Source organism: Ambystoma mexicanum, chromosome 6q (assembly GCF_040938575.1).
Source record: "Ambystoma mexicanum isolate Mex_15411 chromosome 6q, UKY_AmexF1_1, whole genome shotgun sequence".
Taxonomy (NCBI): domain Eukaryota; kingdom Metazoa; phylum Chordata; class Amphibia; order Caudata; family Ambystomatidae; genus Ambystoma; species Ambystoma mexicanum.
In genome coordinates this window covers 1,038,905,304-1,038,923,674 of record NC_090937.1, presented here as the reverse complement: position 1 = coordinate 1,038,923,674, position 18,371 = coordinate 1,038,905,304, and the positions used below count along the sequence as shown (strand labels likewise).

At 46.3% G+C, this 18,371-nt stretch overlaps 2 protein-coding genes across 2 annotated transcripts in view; one reads left to right on the top strand and one right to left on the bottom strand.

Annotated features, from left to right (window-relative positions):
• PDGFRL (platelet derived growth factor receptor like) overlaps positions 1 to 18,371 on the top strand; it is a 707,591-nt gene that overhangs the window by 469,130 nt on the left and 220,090 nt on the right. The window lies entirely within an intron of this gene.
• LOC138516443 (nuclear apoptosis-inducing factor 1-like) lies at positions 6,426 to 8,455 on the bottom strand. The gene is made up of 2 exons (XM_069631572.1): positions 7,626 to 8,455; positions 6,426 to 7,311 (listed from the first exon to the last, which is right to left on the bottom strand). Exons 1-2 carry the CDS (start codon positions 8,044 to 8,046, stop codon positions 6,470 to 6,472), a joined length of 1,263 nt encoding a protein of 420 aa, XP_069487673.1. The 5' UTR covers positions 8,047 to 8,455; the 3' UTR covers positions 6,426 to 6,469.

Genomic DNA, 18,371 nt, shown 5'->3' with positions numbered 1-18,371 from the left:
CTACATTTACTAACAGCCTCGACTGGTGGCCCACAAAGGAATGGCCAATAATATAAAAATGGAAACCACCACCACCCATTCCATAAAGGTCACCAAGAAGTGACATCTGCTCAGTCGCAGACATCTGGCTGGAAAGGCTATGTATCAAAGGTGACCGAGGCGTCATGCTTAGGGAGAGGGGGGCATTAAGAAGTCTTGGCAAGTATAATGAAAAGCATTAAAAACATCAAAATGAATCCATGGAGGGGGGCAAATCAATCAGATTATTGCATACCATCAGCAAAAGTGGTATGCTCCCAAAGAGTTGGAGACCATCATTGTGCCAGTATATAGAAGATTGCAAAGTACTCCTGATAGCTACAGAATATTAGCCATGATGGACGCACCAGCTAAGATTTGCCGGAATACTGCTACCTCGGCCTAAAACCCCCATAGTATTGAGTTCAATTAATCTGGATTCCGAAAGGGGGTTAACACACGAGTACATACTGGCACTTGCAACCTTAGTAGAATCGTCATGGCGAAATTACCAACTACCTTGTGGCCTTCATTGATTTCAGCTCTGCATTTGATACTGAAGAGAGCTCTGGCAAAAATGACAGCTAGAATGTTCCAGCTGGTCTGCTAAAGAAGACTGTTGCACTCCACACCAACTATGGTTGGAGTAACACTTAATCAGACTGGGAAAGTAACCAAACTCATCCTACCTATATTGAACTTACACAGGGTTGTATTTAAGGCCCTACTATGTTCAATCTATATCGCGCCAGCCTTTCCTCTGCCCTAATAGACAGTTTACCCACATCAAAAAAGACTGGGAATATGAGAACATCTCAATGCTGCAGAAACAGTGTTCTCATGTGAGGAGAGGCTGCTAATGACCATGATACTTCAGAGAGGATCTAGGATGTCTCAAATAAAACTAAAAATGTGATCAGTTCCAATTGCACACAAGGTCAGGAGTGTATTCATCAACCGACGAGATTATATCAAGGCAGAACTAAGTTAATGGAAAAACAAGGGGTGATTGAAAGGGTCAAAACAGCAAAGTGTGTATCTCCATTAATTGTAGAAAGCAAAATCATTGGAAAACAAAGTGCATTTTCCCGGATAGACATCCTCTACCCAGTGTCACAGAACTCATAAGTAGATTAGGTAGGCGCAGCATCTTTTTAACACTAGACCTCAAATAAGGCTATCACCAAGTGAAGCTACGTCCGGGATCAAGAAATTTAACTTCTTTTATGACACCTGAAGGCTTATTACAATGTGTAAGAATGCTGTCTAGGTTACTATCAGCAGCTGAAGTGTTTCAAAGGATTATGTGTTAGCTGTTTCAAGATGAAGAAGGCATCATATGAATGAATGGAATAAAGACGTATCCCGTGAGTTTGGTTCAGTCAAGAAAGCTTTGGAGTAAACCCCATCACTAAAGAACATTCAGCCCAGCAGAAACAACATAGTAACTACAGGTGCCAGCAACAAAGTATTTGGTGCAGTTCTTGTGCAGATTGAGAAGGTCAAGGAATACGATTCCAGCATAGAGAAAGAATTACTGGCCGTTAAGTGGCCCACAGAAAAATGCAAGCCTTTTCTATGGGGCTCTAAATTGGAAATAAGGTTTGATCACAAACCTCTGAAGGAAATCTTAACAACTAAAGGCCTGGATAAAAGGCCATTCCAAATACATAAGTGAATTACAAGCCTACAAGGATATACACGTGATAATGATAATGATGTCTTATTTATATAACGCCTTAACCCAAAGCGCTTTACAGAACACATATTTACATACAATATCACCCAACCAAAATTGGTACTTATTTATCGACCTCAGAAGGATGAAAGGCTGAGTTGGCCTTGCCGGGATTTGAACCTGCAACTTGCAGGTCACGCTCAGATTGCAGCAGCGAGCGCTCAGCCCGCTCAGCTATCTTACCGGAATGCAGTCTATGTTCCAGGAGCAAAAAATGATATGGCCTATTGCCTGTCGAGGCTCACTGATAGGAATGAAGGGAGAGTGTAGGATGACGCAGAGGACCAAACACTCTCTAAAGAACAAAGGGTGGTGTTAAAGGAATAATGGGACTTTGCTATGCAAAAGGACAACTACCTCAACAAGATGATGTTGGTATTACAAAGGAATGAGAGCAGTAAGAAGCTATTTGAAGAGCTAGGAGGTGTAGCGCTGTGAGGCATCAGGGAAGAATTACACTGTGAACAAGAGTTTGTAATGTTAGGCATTTGCATCATTGCATCTGAAGGTATGTGTGTGTGTGGAAGTGTGTGTGTTTGTGTGTGTGTTTGTGTGTGTGTACATCAATAAATTGGCACATTTAGTCCACCAAGGCATGACTAAGACCAATCAAAGATTTTGGGGGGATTTTTGGCAGCCTCTGTGTGATGTGCAAGTTGAGAGTGTGCTTAGTGAATGCTACATACGTGAATATAGTGTAAAGACCCCTCGATCACAGACTACACCCATGACCTTAATGACCATAGTCAGCTTCCCATTGGAAAGGGTAGGTTTTAATTTCATACAACCTGTTAGAAGTACCACCACTACTGCATATGGAATGGTTTTGAGTAGGTATCCTTACCAGATGGATGGAAGTAGGGTTTGTGAAAATATTTGTACAAAAGATGCCATTCAATTTCACAAAGACGTATTTAGGAGGGAGGGGTATCCCAACATTATGGGGTTCAGCTAGTGTCGCAAGAGATGGAATATTTTCTCAAACACAATGTGATAGAACATCACACCAGTGCAGTATATCATCCATAAACTAATGGCATGATTGAAAGATTCAACTGGGTAATTAAAAGAAGCATACAAGCGGCTCTCAACTTGGGAACAAATTGGAGACAGGCAGTCACTGATAGCATTGTGGCCCATAGGTGCACCCCACACTCAACTAGAGGGGTATCCCCTTTTGAGCTACTTAGGGGCAGAAACCCCAATACCAGGGTATGCCCTACATGGCTGGAGAAAGCCAGCGAGTCTAAAGAGGTGCTAGAAGAAGTAATGAAAAGGATTGAAGATAGGTAAGTGAGCAACAACGGTTTGTATGATAAGAGGAAAGCATTCACCATGAGAGAATACAACATAGGGGACTTGGTATGGATCATGCTACAAGACCCCCTAAATGGAAATCAAGAGCATTGTCATAGCCCTGCAAGGTGTTGGAAGTCTTACAGGGGGGCAGCAGAACCTTTGATGGTAGAGTATGGAACATGGATAGGGTGTGTAAATGGGGTAAGAGAAACATGACTAAAATGGGGAAACAGAGTCAAGAAGGCAAGGAAGTGGAGTTACAGTTCAGCAATCCAAGGGAGCTAGAACATGTAACAGTTATACACTAGAATATACGCCCTTTAACACTGGTCCATGAAAGATGGACAGTTGGAAGAAGCCTAAGATAAAAACTAGGAGGCCCAAGTATTGAGAAGAATATGTGAAATAATGCGTTAAGGAGCTTTCACCTTACCTACGCTAAAACGAAACCATGTAGCTGGCATCCCACTCCTACGTCACTGCAGTCTGCTTGTCCCTTAACCCTCTTCATTCCACTCTGTTATTTTATTCCCTTGTCACATATAATTGAGAGATGAGAGATGTGTGGCATCCACAAGCTGCAGAACCTTTGCAGTAGGACGTTTCGAGAACATTTGGTAAAAGTGAAGGGAGACGATTGAAGAGAGGGGAGATGGTGGGGTGCTACGGATATACCAGAAGTAATCGATCTATCTACCATAAAGAGGAAAAGGCTAAAAGGCTTACTTTGCTCGCAGTGTTTTCTTTTCAATGTATTTAAGAGGATTGTCAACTTAAAAAAATATATCTATAATTTATGGAATTTTGCCAACAAAAGATTGTGCATAATTGAGATGTAGGAGATGCATGGCTACAGTCAGTGTTTTTTGTGTAGTGTTGTATTATTGGGTTAAAAGAATTAAAATAATAAATCAAATATTACCATTCATTTTTAAAACACGACCCTGGCGCTAAGCGAAAAACGATGGCGGTAAATGCTTACCGCCATCGTTTTCCGCCAGGTCCGATCATGACCCGTGACCGTTAACTACGATGCCAATAGCGGCATCGTAGTTAACGCTGCCGCAAACTGCGCTAAGGGTGCGCGCACGCGACCGCCCACACCGTACTTAGCGCCATGGCGGAAAGGCACGCAAATGCCGACCCAAGCGGACATGCACCTAACGCCATCATTGAGGCCGCTAAGTACCTTACCGCCATGGTGCAAATAACGCCATCGCGAACCAACCGTAAAGGGCCAATTCAAGTGAATGCAGCTGCCACAGGTGCACAGAAACAGCACAGGTGAAGGCAATACAGACTCAGGGGAGTATAAAAAGAGCACACCCCACCCCTACCCACACCCAGTCACACTCCACAATGATGCCAATACGACTAGCAATGTTGGGGCTGGAGGACCTGATAGCAATGCATGTGCTACTACAACAGCAACAGCAACAACAACAACAACAGGCAGCACAGAGGAGACGCAGGAGGAGAAGGAGGGCAAGGCAGGCCCAGCAAGCCCCACCAGCACAGCCAGTGCCACCACGCAGGCAGCCCCCAATCCCACGCATCAGAGCCAATCCAAACAACCTCACTGCTGAGCAGATCCACACCCTGTACCGTTTGGACAGGGACACCATCACCGCCATCGTAGACATGACACACAACGACATCGTCAGCATGATAGAAAGTCCAACCGCCATCCCCCCCCTACTGAAGGTAGTGGCTGTACTCCACTTCCTGGCCACAGGCACCTACCAGCACACAGTGGGGCACCTGCATGGCATTTCACAACCATTATTCTCACGAACACTCATCCAAGTGCTCGATGCCCTCCTCAAGCACACAGACGACCACATCTCATTACCACGGACTGCCCAGGAGATTGCAAACACCAAAGTGGGTTTCCATGCACTAGCCAGCATACCCGGTTGCATTGGTGCCATCGACTGCACCCATGTGGAATTGGTGGTTCCACGTGCCATGGAGGTACCGTACCGCAACCGGAAACAGTTCCACTCTATCAACGTGCAAATGGTCTGTGACTCCAACAAGATCATCACACATTGTTGTGCCCGATTCCCCGGATCAACCCATGATTCCATGATCCTGAGGAACTCCACAATACCACGCTACATGGAGCGACATGCAGGCCCAAGATCCTGGCTACTCGGTGAGTGCTATGTCATGGAAGTGGGCATGGGAATGACGTACCAGTGCATACTCCACCTGGCAGAAAGGGGGGGGGGGATGATGCATACTCCACCTGGCTGAAAGGGGGGGGGGGATGATGCATACTCCACCTGGCTGTGAGTAACACAGAGAACGGATACAGAGGAAGGCCACTCACAATGCACTAAACCCCTCTGCATACATAGGGTGATGGCATGCTAAACAGGCCATGGCAGCAATGGGCATATACTGGTTGCATAGTGTGAATCAATTAGTGCATGTAGAAGTGAGCCAAGGTAACAGTTCCATGCCAGCCATGGTGGGACATCATGTTCCTGGACAGACAACATGACTGACACATACATTCTCGCCTACATACAGGTGATGCAGCCTACCCCCTGAAGAGGTGGCTCCTCACGCCAGTCCGGAACCCGCAGAACCAGCACGAGGAGGACTACAACCGTGCACATACACGTACTCGTGTGGTCATAGAGCAGACATTCGGCCTCCTGAAGGCACGGTTCCGAAGCCTCAGCAGGTCTGGTGGGGCACTCCTGTATGGCCATGAGAAGGTGGCAAAGATCGTCATGGCATGTGTCATGCTGCACAATATGTGCGTCAGACGGAATGTGCCCCTGCCCCCTGACGCAGAACTGCAACCACCTGACGATGAGGATGAGGATGAGGAGGGTGCAGAAGGGGCGCCACCACATGGAGGAGGCGATGCACAGGAGGGGCGTGCCATGCGCCAAAGTATCATCAACCACTGCTTCTAGCACACACGGCTGGTGTTCATCGCATGGAGACAGCACTTGGGGCACTGTGTGACTCTGGGGCATGCACACTGAGGACTGGACACCAATAAAGCACACATACGCAATGAAAATGTCCACACGTTTCCTTTTGTGAAACGAATAAACTGTATTTGAACTATGTACTGTCGTGTCACACCCCCTCCCACCTCCCACCTCCCCCCTGCACACCCCCCCCCCCAAACTCCCCCCTTAACTCCCCAACACACCACCCCGCCACCCCCCTGCACACCCCAACACACCCCCTCCCACCTCCCACCTCCCCCCTGCACACACCCCCCCCAAACTCCCCCCTTAACTCCCCAACACACCACCCCGCCACCCCCCTGCACACCCCAACACACCCACTCCCCCCTCCACCCTCCCCCCCCCCTGGAATCCCAACAAAGGTGTGAGTTGGTCTGTGCAGCAGTGTCAGTAGTAGGATTCCTACACTGTCCGGCCACTATTGGCAGCCCCCTCCACTGGCCCCCGGGGCACCCCTGCCTGTGCTGCGGAGGTTCCTCCCCGATCGGCGGATGGGGCTGCTCGGTGTCGAGCTGGCAACCGAGGAGGATCCTGCCTGCTCATTTGGACGCATGGCCCGTATTGTCTGCACAAGGTCAGTGATGGCGTGCCGCACAGCAGCTAGTTCCGCGCAGATGTCCTTTGTGGACGACTCTATAGCTGCCTTCACAGTCTCAGCACATTTATCCATTGCTGCACTTGACCCCCCACATTCAGCAACATGTTCTTCGAGCAGCGAGGAAAGTTGCTGCTGCCGGGTGGCAATCGCCTCCAGAGAATGGTTGGGATTCTGGGCCATGGCTAATGGCAGTGGCATTCCCATTGGGCTGATCTGCCCCTGCAGCGGGGATGGAGTGGCTGGCCAATCGTCATCCTCTGGCTGACCCTGTGTGGCATCCACATGCGGGCTGCTTAGGGACAGGTAGGGGGAATGAGGGTGGCCTGTGGGGCTCCTGACATCACTCTCCTCAAAGGTCCCTGCTTCACTATCGGAGGAGGCAGCAATGGCAGCAGTCTCCCCAAGTGTGCTGCTTGCAGCAGAGGCTGTGGCTTCTGTGGGCATGATTGGTGTGATGTCTGCTGCTGCTGCTGCTGCTGCTGTACTGCCTGCTGGGGTGGCTGTCTGTGCCCTGTCCTGTTTCCCTTGCATGGATTTTGCCTGCTGTGGTGTTTTCCTCGGGACGACAGAGGTGGAGGGTTGTGGCGTTGGCACAGTTGGCCTGGCCCTCTTGGTGGGTGTGGAGGCTGTGGTGTCCTCTTCCTCAAGGTCGGAATTTGAGCCTGTGGTGGGACAGAGGAGGGAGAGTGTTATTGATGGGTCTGCGGACATTGGCCGGGCATTGTGGCGACTGGCATCTCATCAGTTAGTACATGTGGCACATTTCATGCAGGGGAAAAAAGTTGACTCCCTTTTGTGTGGAAGTAGCATGGAGGTATGTGGGTGCCTGCAGTTAGGGTGTGCATGCTGCATGTGTACAGGGTGCAGATCGGATGTATCTGTGGGCAGTCTCCTGCTGATGTGTTGCATTCACACTATGGGCCAACATTGTACTTCACATGAATGGACTTTGCATGCCTTGATTTGAGCCACCTACCTGCATCGCCCGATGTCGGGGCTCCTCTCTCCATTCCTCCTACTCCTTCAATGCTCTGCATTCCGATTGTGGAGGCACAGATTTCCTCCCATGGCTGCAATTTTATAGGGGACTCCGATCCTCCCCCAGTTGCCATTGCCAGGTTCATGTTGGCTGATAGTATGCTCCTGACTCTGAGCCGGAGATCGTCCCACCGCTTGCGGCACTGTTTGACATTGCGGGGTGTCGTTCCCACGGCACTGACCCGCTGAGCTACCAGTGCCCATATGGCCTTCTTCTTGGTTATGGCCGGTCTTGTCAGTTGGTTGGAGAATACCACTGCAGCGTTCTCCTGTAGGGTCTCCGCTAGAATGGTGAGCTCCTCTCTGGAGAAGCGGTCTTGCCGCTGGCGGTCACAGGCTTTTTTCAAAACTTTAGGCATCTTCCTGCAGGTAGAAGGTTGAAGCCGGTATTGGCGGGGTCTCAGGCTCGGATGTCCAGTGGTTTCGGAGGATGGCAATGGATTGTGTTTTTAAAGATGGCCGCCGTGCTCTTTCCCGTTCCGCCGCGGTGACGCTACTTCCGGTTCCGCTTATCTACGGTCAACGCTAATTGCGGTGACCGCTAACTACGGTCACCGCTATGTACGGCGGTGGCGGTGGTGCACCTTGCGCCGCATACGATGCCGGTAGGTGCCGTTTTGGGGGCATTACCGCCATGGCGCTGTTTACATTACCGCCATGGCGTAATGCTCGTGCGCGATGGGTCGTAATGTGGCGCACTTTACACCATCGTCCCACGGCGTTAACGTTCATTACGCCATGGCGGTAATGACGGCGGATTACCGCCAGGGTCGTAATGAGGCCCATAGACATGACAGAGTAAAACACATGACAGGTGCACGTTCCGTACTTGCATACAGTTGCAAAGGTACCTGCCTCAATCATGTTTTAGCAGCTTTTCGAAAGCAAACGTCAACCTGTGTTAGTGCACAGATGCCCCGTCCCATATGGACTTAAAATATCAGTGTCTATAAGGAAACAGGTGCTATTTAGGAATGCATAGAATTCACTTCCCTCGGGATATGCGAGGTTTCAACTGGAAAATGTATTTTTATTTTGTCAGCAGGTGATGCATAATAACATGCTTTATGAGGTGAGACAAAGAACTCTGAATAATGAATGACTTCTAACTTTGAATCAATATAAAGCTTTCAGCAAAGGTGTGATACAGTCCAAGAGCAGTAAATTAAAGACTAGGTTTGTATAGGAGTACAGATAATTAAAATGGAGTTGATTTGTTTCACTGGTAAATCATGAAATGAACAATTTTAACAATCTTTTATGCACTCTCATTTAATGATCATTGGTCATGCATTGGATCTCTATGAGATGAAATGTAGATGAACTTCAGGAAAGTTCAAGTATGTATTTATTTAGTCAGTTTTATTAAGGCCTTTGAGAATGAGATTCGGACTGTTTGGGACACTGTTTTTTCGTGTCCCAAACGGCTGTTTCATCTACAAAGAGTGCCGCTATTTTGGCCACAAAATATCCCTGAGATCTGGTCAATAAAGCTGCTTGAGGCGCTGTCTCTCGTTTCGCCAAAGGTGTCTGAAAAGCATTACACAACGACAAGGTTCATTCAACATGAGATCACATGACTGCACATGCAGGCTCCGTTCGCCGTGCGCGAGGGCCTTTTCCTTGGGCAGAAAGTAAGTTAATATGTGTTCAGTTGCACGTCCTTGCCAGAGCGTTTGTGGGCCACGAGTTATAACACGTTTCTGGAGAGGGAGGCGCTACAGGACTTGTTAATTTAGCTCCCACCATTAATGAAAATACATGTTTGTGTGATATAAACAGTTGTTTTATTTTCTGACTATGCCCCACTTTTTGGGAGATAATTCTCAACATTTTCATTGACTTTTGGGGCTTCTCGTCCTGCATTTATGTTGGGGGCATCAGGAGTTGCTGGACAAGCATTTTCAGAATAGAATGAGGTATGTTGGAATGTAAGTGACTAAGTAATAATGAAGGTCGTGTCTACTGTCCCCAGTACAGTAACTCCATCAAACTCTTCATTTTATTTCTATTTGTATTTTAATGCCGACACCAGCTCTCCAGTGCAGCTCTGCAGGAGCATGTGTGCCTGCTGTCCAGTGCAGGCCAACAGTTCTGTGTCCAGCTACTGCTCTTTTGACCTGCCCCCAAAACCTTTGAATAATGACTTCTGTTTAACAATTGACTTCAGCAATTGATGTTTAAATAGAGGGGAGTTTGTTTCTTCACCACCTTATACAGTGCAGTCAAGGATCCAAGATGGCTGCTAGGAGTGCAGGGAAGCGTGAAATATGCAGTTCTATTGTAAGGCGTTTTCTTTTTTTAAACCAATTTTATTTTCAGGAAAGGTGTGGTCATAGCATACAACATCATCCTCGTCAAAAACCTATTCTGATAAAAAAGCACCTTGAGCTACCAGACATTATACAGTATTAGGACAACACACTCTGTCCCACCTCCCATTTGAGCCTGCCGCAGACTCAACCTCACACTGAGAGAGAGAATGCACCAATCATGTTAATGTACATTTTTGCAGTTAAATCGGTTTAATTACCGTCCATGGGTTATCGTTATAGTATTCTATCACTGGCACCCACATTTTAAGACTAGCCATGATTTCATCAGCTGCCAACACCTCCCAAACCTTAACTCACCACATGGAAGCACAGGCCCTTCTGTGCATTACCAACATTTTGACACTGTAATCCTACCAGTCAATTGTAAATGTGTAAGGAGCAGTACCATACTGCCTGTACATGGCTATACCTATTCAACAACTCGCCCTAATAATACTACCAACAGGTCCATTGGGAGACTCAATCCCTTTATCGCCTTCAACACGTACAGTATCTGCACCCAATATTCACGTACCTTCTTCACACAACCACCACATGTGATAATAATCTCCCGTTTCACCACAACCCCGCCAACATCTCAGGGAATAATCCAGGAACATTTTATGTTACCACGTAGGAGGAAGATAACATCTATAACACAACTTGAAGGTGCACTTCTTATTTGTAATCCACCTAGATGCTGCGTAATTTCGTGGCCACATATCATTCCACATTTCATCCCCAGTAGAATCCCCCAGATATGCTTCCAATTTGGCCAAGTATTGTGGTTCTAATGCAGTGGCATCCCTTTCAAGTAGATTATATAGTGTTGAGACTCTGGCACTCAAAAGGCCCTCTTCCATCTGAAATTCCAGTGCTGTAGCCAATCCAAAGCCGCCCGCCTTGACCACTGAATGTGTGGCCCAGTGCTGAAGTTGCATATATCTAAAGTGTTCCCCCTTGTCTACCCAGAATTTGTCTTACACCCCCGTAAGGATAAAGGTACTCCCCCTTTGTATAATTTCGACAATTTATGGAGCCCACCTGCCCTTCAATCTCGAAAGTCAGACAAAGCATTGCCCGCAAAACAATTAATATTGGGCTATATCGGGGTCAATGGGCTCAACCTAGGCACCACTCACCATCTGTGCAACCCCTCACGCCAGTGAAACAGGGCTATTTTCATTACGAGTCTGGCGGTAGCCGTGCTGGAAAAACTGGCAGGCTGCCGCCGGACCCGTGATACCATTTCGCCTCCGTGATTGCCGGCATTACAACCCCGGTGACCCGGTAATTCTGGAGGTGGAATTCTGTAAATCCCCATGGAGTCCCACAGGACTCCATGGGGATGGGAACCATGGAAACACTGGTTCCGTCTATGACAGAGCCAGTGTTTCCATGTCCGCCTGCAGGCAGGTGGTGTTACTCCCGCCAGGTCAGACCTGGCGGGAGTGACTCCTCCCGCCTGCAGGACTCGGAATCAGCCGGTCCGGAAACAACGGTGGCAGCCGATTTACCCGCACCGTTCTTTCCGGACCGGCTGACTTGTAATGAGGCCCAATGTCTTGTAAACCGAGAGATGGAAAGCATCAATATGTAAGAGAGTGCTTAGGGAAACCAGAGACATAGCCTGCTCAACATGCACCAATTTAGGGTGCATGCCTTACAATTGGGCAGCCATTATATCACACACCATATCTGGGACCCCCAACACATCTGTCTGGGCACCCGTTAACAACACTGATCTCGGAACTCTAGCTCTCCCCCCTCCCTGTCCCCCAAACAAACTGGAAAATCATCCGTTGGAACCAAGTTCATTGTAACAGCTGTTACCCTATCCAGTCGAGATATTTCCTGTTCATCACACTGGCACAGGCCATTCTCAAAGCTCCAGAAGAGCGTGGGAGAATACACTTTATATATATATCATGTGTGGTGCGAGGAATCCAAACCCCCAAATACGTGATCGGGTTCACCATGAACCGAACCTGGGCCACATCCTGAAATTGTCCCTTCACTTTGTGCGGTAGTCCCACTGACTTCTGATAATTTATCGCAAAGCCTGAGATCTGTTCAAAGGCCAGAAGTTCCCAAGTCGTAGCGTGAAGGGATCTGCGCATGTCCATCAGCATAAGTAACAGATCATACGCATATAGCACGATTTTATATTCCTTCAGCCCTATCATAATACCTCGAATTTCTATGTCAGTTCTCATTCGTCTAGCCATAGGTTACATAGATAAGGCAAATAGGAGCGTTTTGAGGGGGGCTCCCTGCCTCGTACCTCTAGGGATTTGCAATGCACCATGCCCTCTTCCATTAATCACAATCAAAGTAGTGAGCACTTTATAATTAGCCATGACCATTTTCATAAAAGCAGGGCCAAATCGAAATGCCTCCAAGGTACCATGCAAGTAAGGCCAGTCGACACGGTCAAAAGCCTTTTGTCCAACGAGACCACCCCTCGGTCAAGTCGCTGTGTTTCTGCCATTTCGATCAAATTCACTATGCGCCTGACGTTATCAAATGTGGTCCACCGAGCAATGAACCCTGTTTGGTCTGAATCCACCAAAGTTGGGATAAACCTGGCCAAACTGTAGTATATTTCGGCGTCCACATTCATTAATGTTATTGATCTATATGATACGCATTCACTTGGGTCTTTACCTGATTTTAATAATAAGATGGTAGCAGATTCGGCCATAGATGGAGTAAAGGTCCCCAAAACTAGGAAGGAATTAAAAGTAGACACCTTATGAAGTATCAGGTGAGATTTAATATGTCTTTTAAAATAATGTGGTGAAACCGTCGGGACCTGTAGTCATATGTTTCAAGGAAGCAATGACTTCTTCCACCTCCTCTTTCGATATCAGTACATCCAAATACGCCCGATCCAGATCTGTATATGTGGTAGGGGTAGGTCTGCCCTCTGTAAGTACTCCTGTTGTTTCTGGGAGCAGAGCAATTCCCCATAAGGTCCAAAAGAATTGCCGTCCCACGTCCCCTTTAGCATCCTCATGACAGTGCAACACACCATTGATATCTCTCAGGCCCACTATATTATTTTGTGTGCGTTCCTTCCTAAGCTTCTGCACTGGCAGTCATTTTGCATTTGTTTCCAGAGACATAGTAAAAATGTCTATTTTTAATTATATCACCTGTGGACCTGTCAGCTGACATGTGCTCTAGTTGTGGGCATGCTATTTTTAGATCACTGAAAGCTTTCCACGAACCTGTTGCTTTATGTACATTTTTGCATACCTGACCCTCACCCCCATCCATTCTCTATGATCCATGCAAGCTTTTGTAAATGCTGTCGTATGGGAGATAACCTCCCCCATAATAACTGATTTTATTACATCCCAGAGTAACCCCCGAGCGCAATCCTCCTTTAGAGTTTTCTGCAAAATAAAGGTCAATAACTGACGCAATCTCTTATTTCATGACTGGATACCTTAAGATCGGATTGTACAATTTCCATCTGGGTGGAATGGGTGGTAAAAGTCTCGACACTGCCAAATCCCCCATGACAAGCGCATGATCTGACAACAAGAGGGGGTCTATTGTCACATTAGAGAAGTATGGTACCAGAGTGGGAGAAAGCAAAAGCAGACGTATCCTGGAGAGTATGTGTAAAAAGTCTGCATAATCCAGAGTGTCTTCATGCAGGAGCCTCCATATGTCCACTTTATGTAATTCCCAGAACACTCCTGCTAACGACAGTGTATTTCTAAAATCCAGCGATGTAGGGGTGTGTGATTTGTCCCAAGTCGGGTCAGGGACCACATTCAAATCCACGCCCAGAATCACCTCACCCTCCATAAAGACTGACACGTCTGATGACATTTGCAAAAGAAATGTCCTGTTTCTCATTTGGGGCATACAAAGAAATCAAAGTAAACAAGTGCCCAAATAATGTTCCCTTTACACAGACATACATCCCAGCGGGATGTTTCAATACACCAAGTTTCTTTGCCCCACTTGAAGCCAAGAATTGCATAGAGAACTTCTGATGAAACCGTCTAAGCTCATGCTGGGGACACAGGTGTATTTCCTGTGATAATCGACAACTACTTACTGGTTAATTTCTGCAATAAGGATTTCGGCTTCGCTGGGGCATTAAGTCCACGCACAGTGAGACCTTGAGGGATGCTACATGCAGAGAATCCAAGTATGGCATCTCAGGCTGAGAAGCAACCTCAAGTGTAATCCATGTGCCAGCTATTCAGCATATCTATCCGTACTGGGAAAGCCCCATCTGTATGGTTATTTCCTTTTGTGCAGCCCGGTCTTGACAGGTCAAAGAGTTCACTCTTTTTCAAGGGTGGCAGTGGTCAAGTCCTGAAATACTTGAAACGAGGAGATTTAAAAGCATATTGTCGACGAATTTCGAATCACTGTCATGGTTTTCTCCTTCAACAAATGGTAATGCACATCATTGAGACCATCCGGAGGAAGATCTTGCCTGAATGGATTGTCATAACGCAACCTGTGGGTCCGGTCAAGCTCCACGTCCATGCCTTCCTCCAGAAATGACTGAAAGAACTTGCACAAATTCATTCAGATCACCGTCGGGCACCAAACTCGGGATCCCGCACAATTTAATGTTGTTCCTCTGAAAATTATATTCGGCTTCTTCCTGTTTATTTTGAAGGAGTTCGCACTTAGCTTCTAATTCTTCCAAGTGTGTGGCAAGCTCTGCTGTTTCGTACGATTGTTTGCACACTGTTGTCTCCACTTTTTCTATGCAGTGTTCCGCCTCATCTATCTGATTATCGAGTGCCACTATTTTGGTGGAAAATTCAGCTGTCCCACTTAAGAACTCCTTCTTGATTTCCCCTAGCACGTTTTATGCATCCAGTTTGGTGGCCAGCGACCCCAAATCGAGTTGCCCCCAGAATGAGCAGACCCGAGCTTCACATCGGCTCCAATTCCTCGCCCTTATCTTGTTGTTAAAGCATTATGGCGACATCTGAAGACCTTCCTTCCTTCGCCATCTGCTTTGTTGCTTAATAGCAGGCCCGCCCCTTCATATCATAGCCAGCACAGCTTAATCAGGATATAATCAGCACCCAACCAAGATCAAACAGCGGATAAAACCAATTGCGTGACCAATCACAACCAGTGAAACACTTGCCAAACGTCACATTTACAGTAATGAAAAAACCTGGAGGAAAACCTTTTCCAATAACATCCGCTTCCCAGCACCTTAATTATCCAGCAACCACGTTCACAGAGGGTCACAGATAACTTAGGTGCAACACAGCTCGGCATTCCTCGTTCCGATGCCTAGAACACGCAGTACAGTGCATATGTCTACTTCCTCCGCAGTGCTCAGGGGCCATGCACATTACTCAAAGTCAGCCTTCACAGGCCGGCGAGTGCCCAACATCCCTGACTCCTGTATAGAGGCAGATGAACAAGTCATTTATAGAGCCCACCCCCTCACCTCTCTCATACTGGAAGAACAACAAGAAAGCGCTGTGTTTGACACCTCCTATCATCCCAATACCACATTGAAGGTATGAGAGACGTAACGTGCTCAGACAACCATATCGAATGTACCCTCGAACTGATGCAGTAGACATGAGCCAGAAGACACTACTGGGCATAGAAGAACTATAAGTGAAGTCTGGCAGATATAAAGTGATGCCACCAAAGAGAGACGATACGTGGACGCACTGAACTCAATGACATCTAGAAAAACAAAGATGTGATTGAAGTGACAAAGTAAACATATATGCGCATATGAAAAAAAATCATACACTAAGAAGATAAGTGACAAGCGATGTAATAAATGTAAATAGGCAGAAATGCAAAGTAGATGAGACACATAGAAGCTTGTTAAAGTAGGAAATAGAATGCGGGCAAGCCAGCCACGCTAAGAAAATGGACGTTCGCATTGTATAATAATAAACAAGAAGTCTGAAGACTAGAAATCAAAGCTATAATGCTGACAGGCACTGGAATAGAAATGTGTGCAAGAACATGGGTATTTGATTGGCTTAGAATCAAGGATGCCACAGCAAGAGCAACTACATGTGTTGAAAGGAGTCAAAGAGTATGAGCTATGTATGTAGGACATATTTCTCTTAGATTAAGTAAAGGAGTGAACAATTGCAAGTGCCAAGTATTGTTCAATTAAAGATACAGAAAGCATATGCAGAATGGAGCAACCAAGTCTCCAGAGGCCAAGGAGAGTAATAGCAACCAATATAATTGAATCAAATAGCATTAAAATAGAAGAGCAAAATGGACGCAATCATGGTCTCCTCACGTGTGATTCAGGACTGGGGAAAAGGCCTATTAATAAGGCTCCAGTCAAAGATAGCAATGTACTTTCATTCCCTTTAAAGTTCTGAGGAAGAGAACAGTCAACAAGGTGAACTACAAAGAAGAAGTCTTGGCTTAGGGCCTAACTGATGAGAGATGGCAGGCTAACTAGCTAAGAAAGGCAGTTGTCTGACATTGTTCCCTTGCACCTGGGTTTCGCTTCTTACATGCTGCTAACAAGCCGTTTGTCCAAGGATGGTAAGAGAGTGCCAGCCATTCATGAGGGTCTATGTAATGGTGGACCATACATTGCTGCACGGGCCTATCCACTGATGGTATCTATCTAGATTTTTCTATGGCGCCACTAGCCCGCAGGCCTCAGGGCGCTCACAGAGAGCCACATAGAGAGACAATTATATAGGCCTAAGAAAAGAAAAATGAGAAACACCCCAGAAACAAGCCAAATACTGGAGAAGAAGAGGTTATGAGAGAGGCTTGTTAGGGAGTAGATGAAAGAAATAAAATCAATTAGTCGTGTCCAGCATCTTAAAGAGGGCCGTTGAGTCACTGTCTACAAGGTGTTTAGGAAGGGCATTCCATAAGGAAGGAGCCCAAAATTTAAAACTGGCACCACTAATTTTCTTGAGGTTAGAGCGTGGTTGTATCAGACGGATAGTGTAATTGGAGTGCAAAGTACATCTGATAGATTTCTTCTTAATCCTGGCAATCAGGTAAGATGGGGCTTCATCATGAAGGCACTTGAACACTGTGACTAGGCCCTTGTGCTGTAGTCTGTGTTGAATGGGCAGCCAGTGTAGGCTCCTTCTGGCTTCCGTGATGTGTGCTTTATGTTTAAGACCACACACAGCACATACAGCTCCATTCTGGATTACTTGCAGTTTTTTATATTAGTTCGTGAAGTGCCTTTTAAAAGGCTGTTGCAGTAATCTCATTTGCAATTTATGATGGCAGCTTCTATCATATCAAGATCGATTTACATCAGACATAAAAGGACAGATGTGCCAGAGCAGCTGTTTATAGAAACAGCAGGATAATTTGAGGTAACTGACCTGATGATTAAATGACAGCTAACGGTAAAAGAAAACACCCAGGGTCTTGACAGTTTTGGAGATGGAGATTACATGTTGGGCAATAATACATAACTAGAATCGAGTTTTTTTTGTTTTTGTTGGGTGCCCAGAATAAGAAGGCCAGTTTTGGCGTTGTCGAGAGCAAGTGAATTCAGGGCCATCCATTTTTGGATCTGAGTAGAAATGTGGTTAATGTGCTCAGAGTCATCGATGTACACAACAGATAGCCTGAAGACAATCTGTGTTTCGTCGGCATTGTTTGCGAAATAGACGCCCATTGTAGAGAGGAGGTCGCACAGAAGTCTTGAATAGACATTAAATAGCATTGGCGAGAGGCATGACCCCTCGGGCACACCACACGTGAGAACAGGGCTGTTTGAGTATGCATTATCCTTGGTGACGTTCATACTTCTTGAGCCTAAGGTATTACTTTATTATCTGTATTTTATGTATTTAGAGGTGGTTCAAGGTGTGCCTACAAGATAAGAGGCATCCAATGATGATGCTAACACTTACACAAACTAAATGTATACATTTCCCTTAACCAATGCCTCCACCTAGTAGGTTTTTACTGTTAGCCACATAGAATGATGTCAAAGCTGACGTATGCCGAGGTATAAAACCTTTTGTGTAACAGAAATGCATTGAGAGTGTGTGAACTGCAATTTATTTGTTCACCAGGTTTCTTTACTTTGTTGAACTGATAATAAAGTAGTATTTTGCCATATTCTTTGATTCTGTCCAGTTATTTGGTCCTGATATCATTTATTGTGGTAATTCCACTTAGCACTTGGAACTCTCCAGGTGTTATTGTACACATCACTCCCCATTCAATTCCAAACTGGCTTTCACAAGTAAGTGTGCCTTGACTTGTAAATGCCATGACTCTCTGACAAGCCTTGTTGGGTGACTACCTCAGCACAGAACTGTAAGGTCAATGTTCCACAATGGACCCAGTCCCAACACCTGCATAAGGGAACCACACTCTATTTGGATTCAGAGAAC

What these genes read in the sequence shown, in the direction of transcription:
- LOC138516443 (XM_069631572.1), bottom strand. Translation starts at nt 8,046, where the DNA reads ATGCCTAAAGTTTTGAAAAAAGCCTGTGACCGCCAGCGGCAAGACCGC. An exon ending in CCCGACATCGGGCGATGCAG is followed by an intron (nt 7,312 to 7,625) that starts GTAGGTGGCTCA and finishes GTCCCACCACAG; the next exon opens with GCTCAAATTCCGACCTTGAG.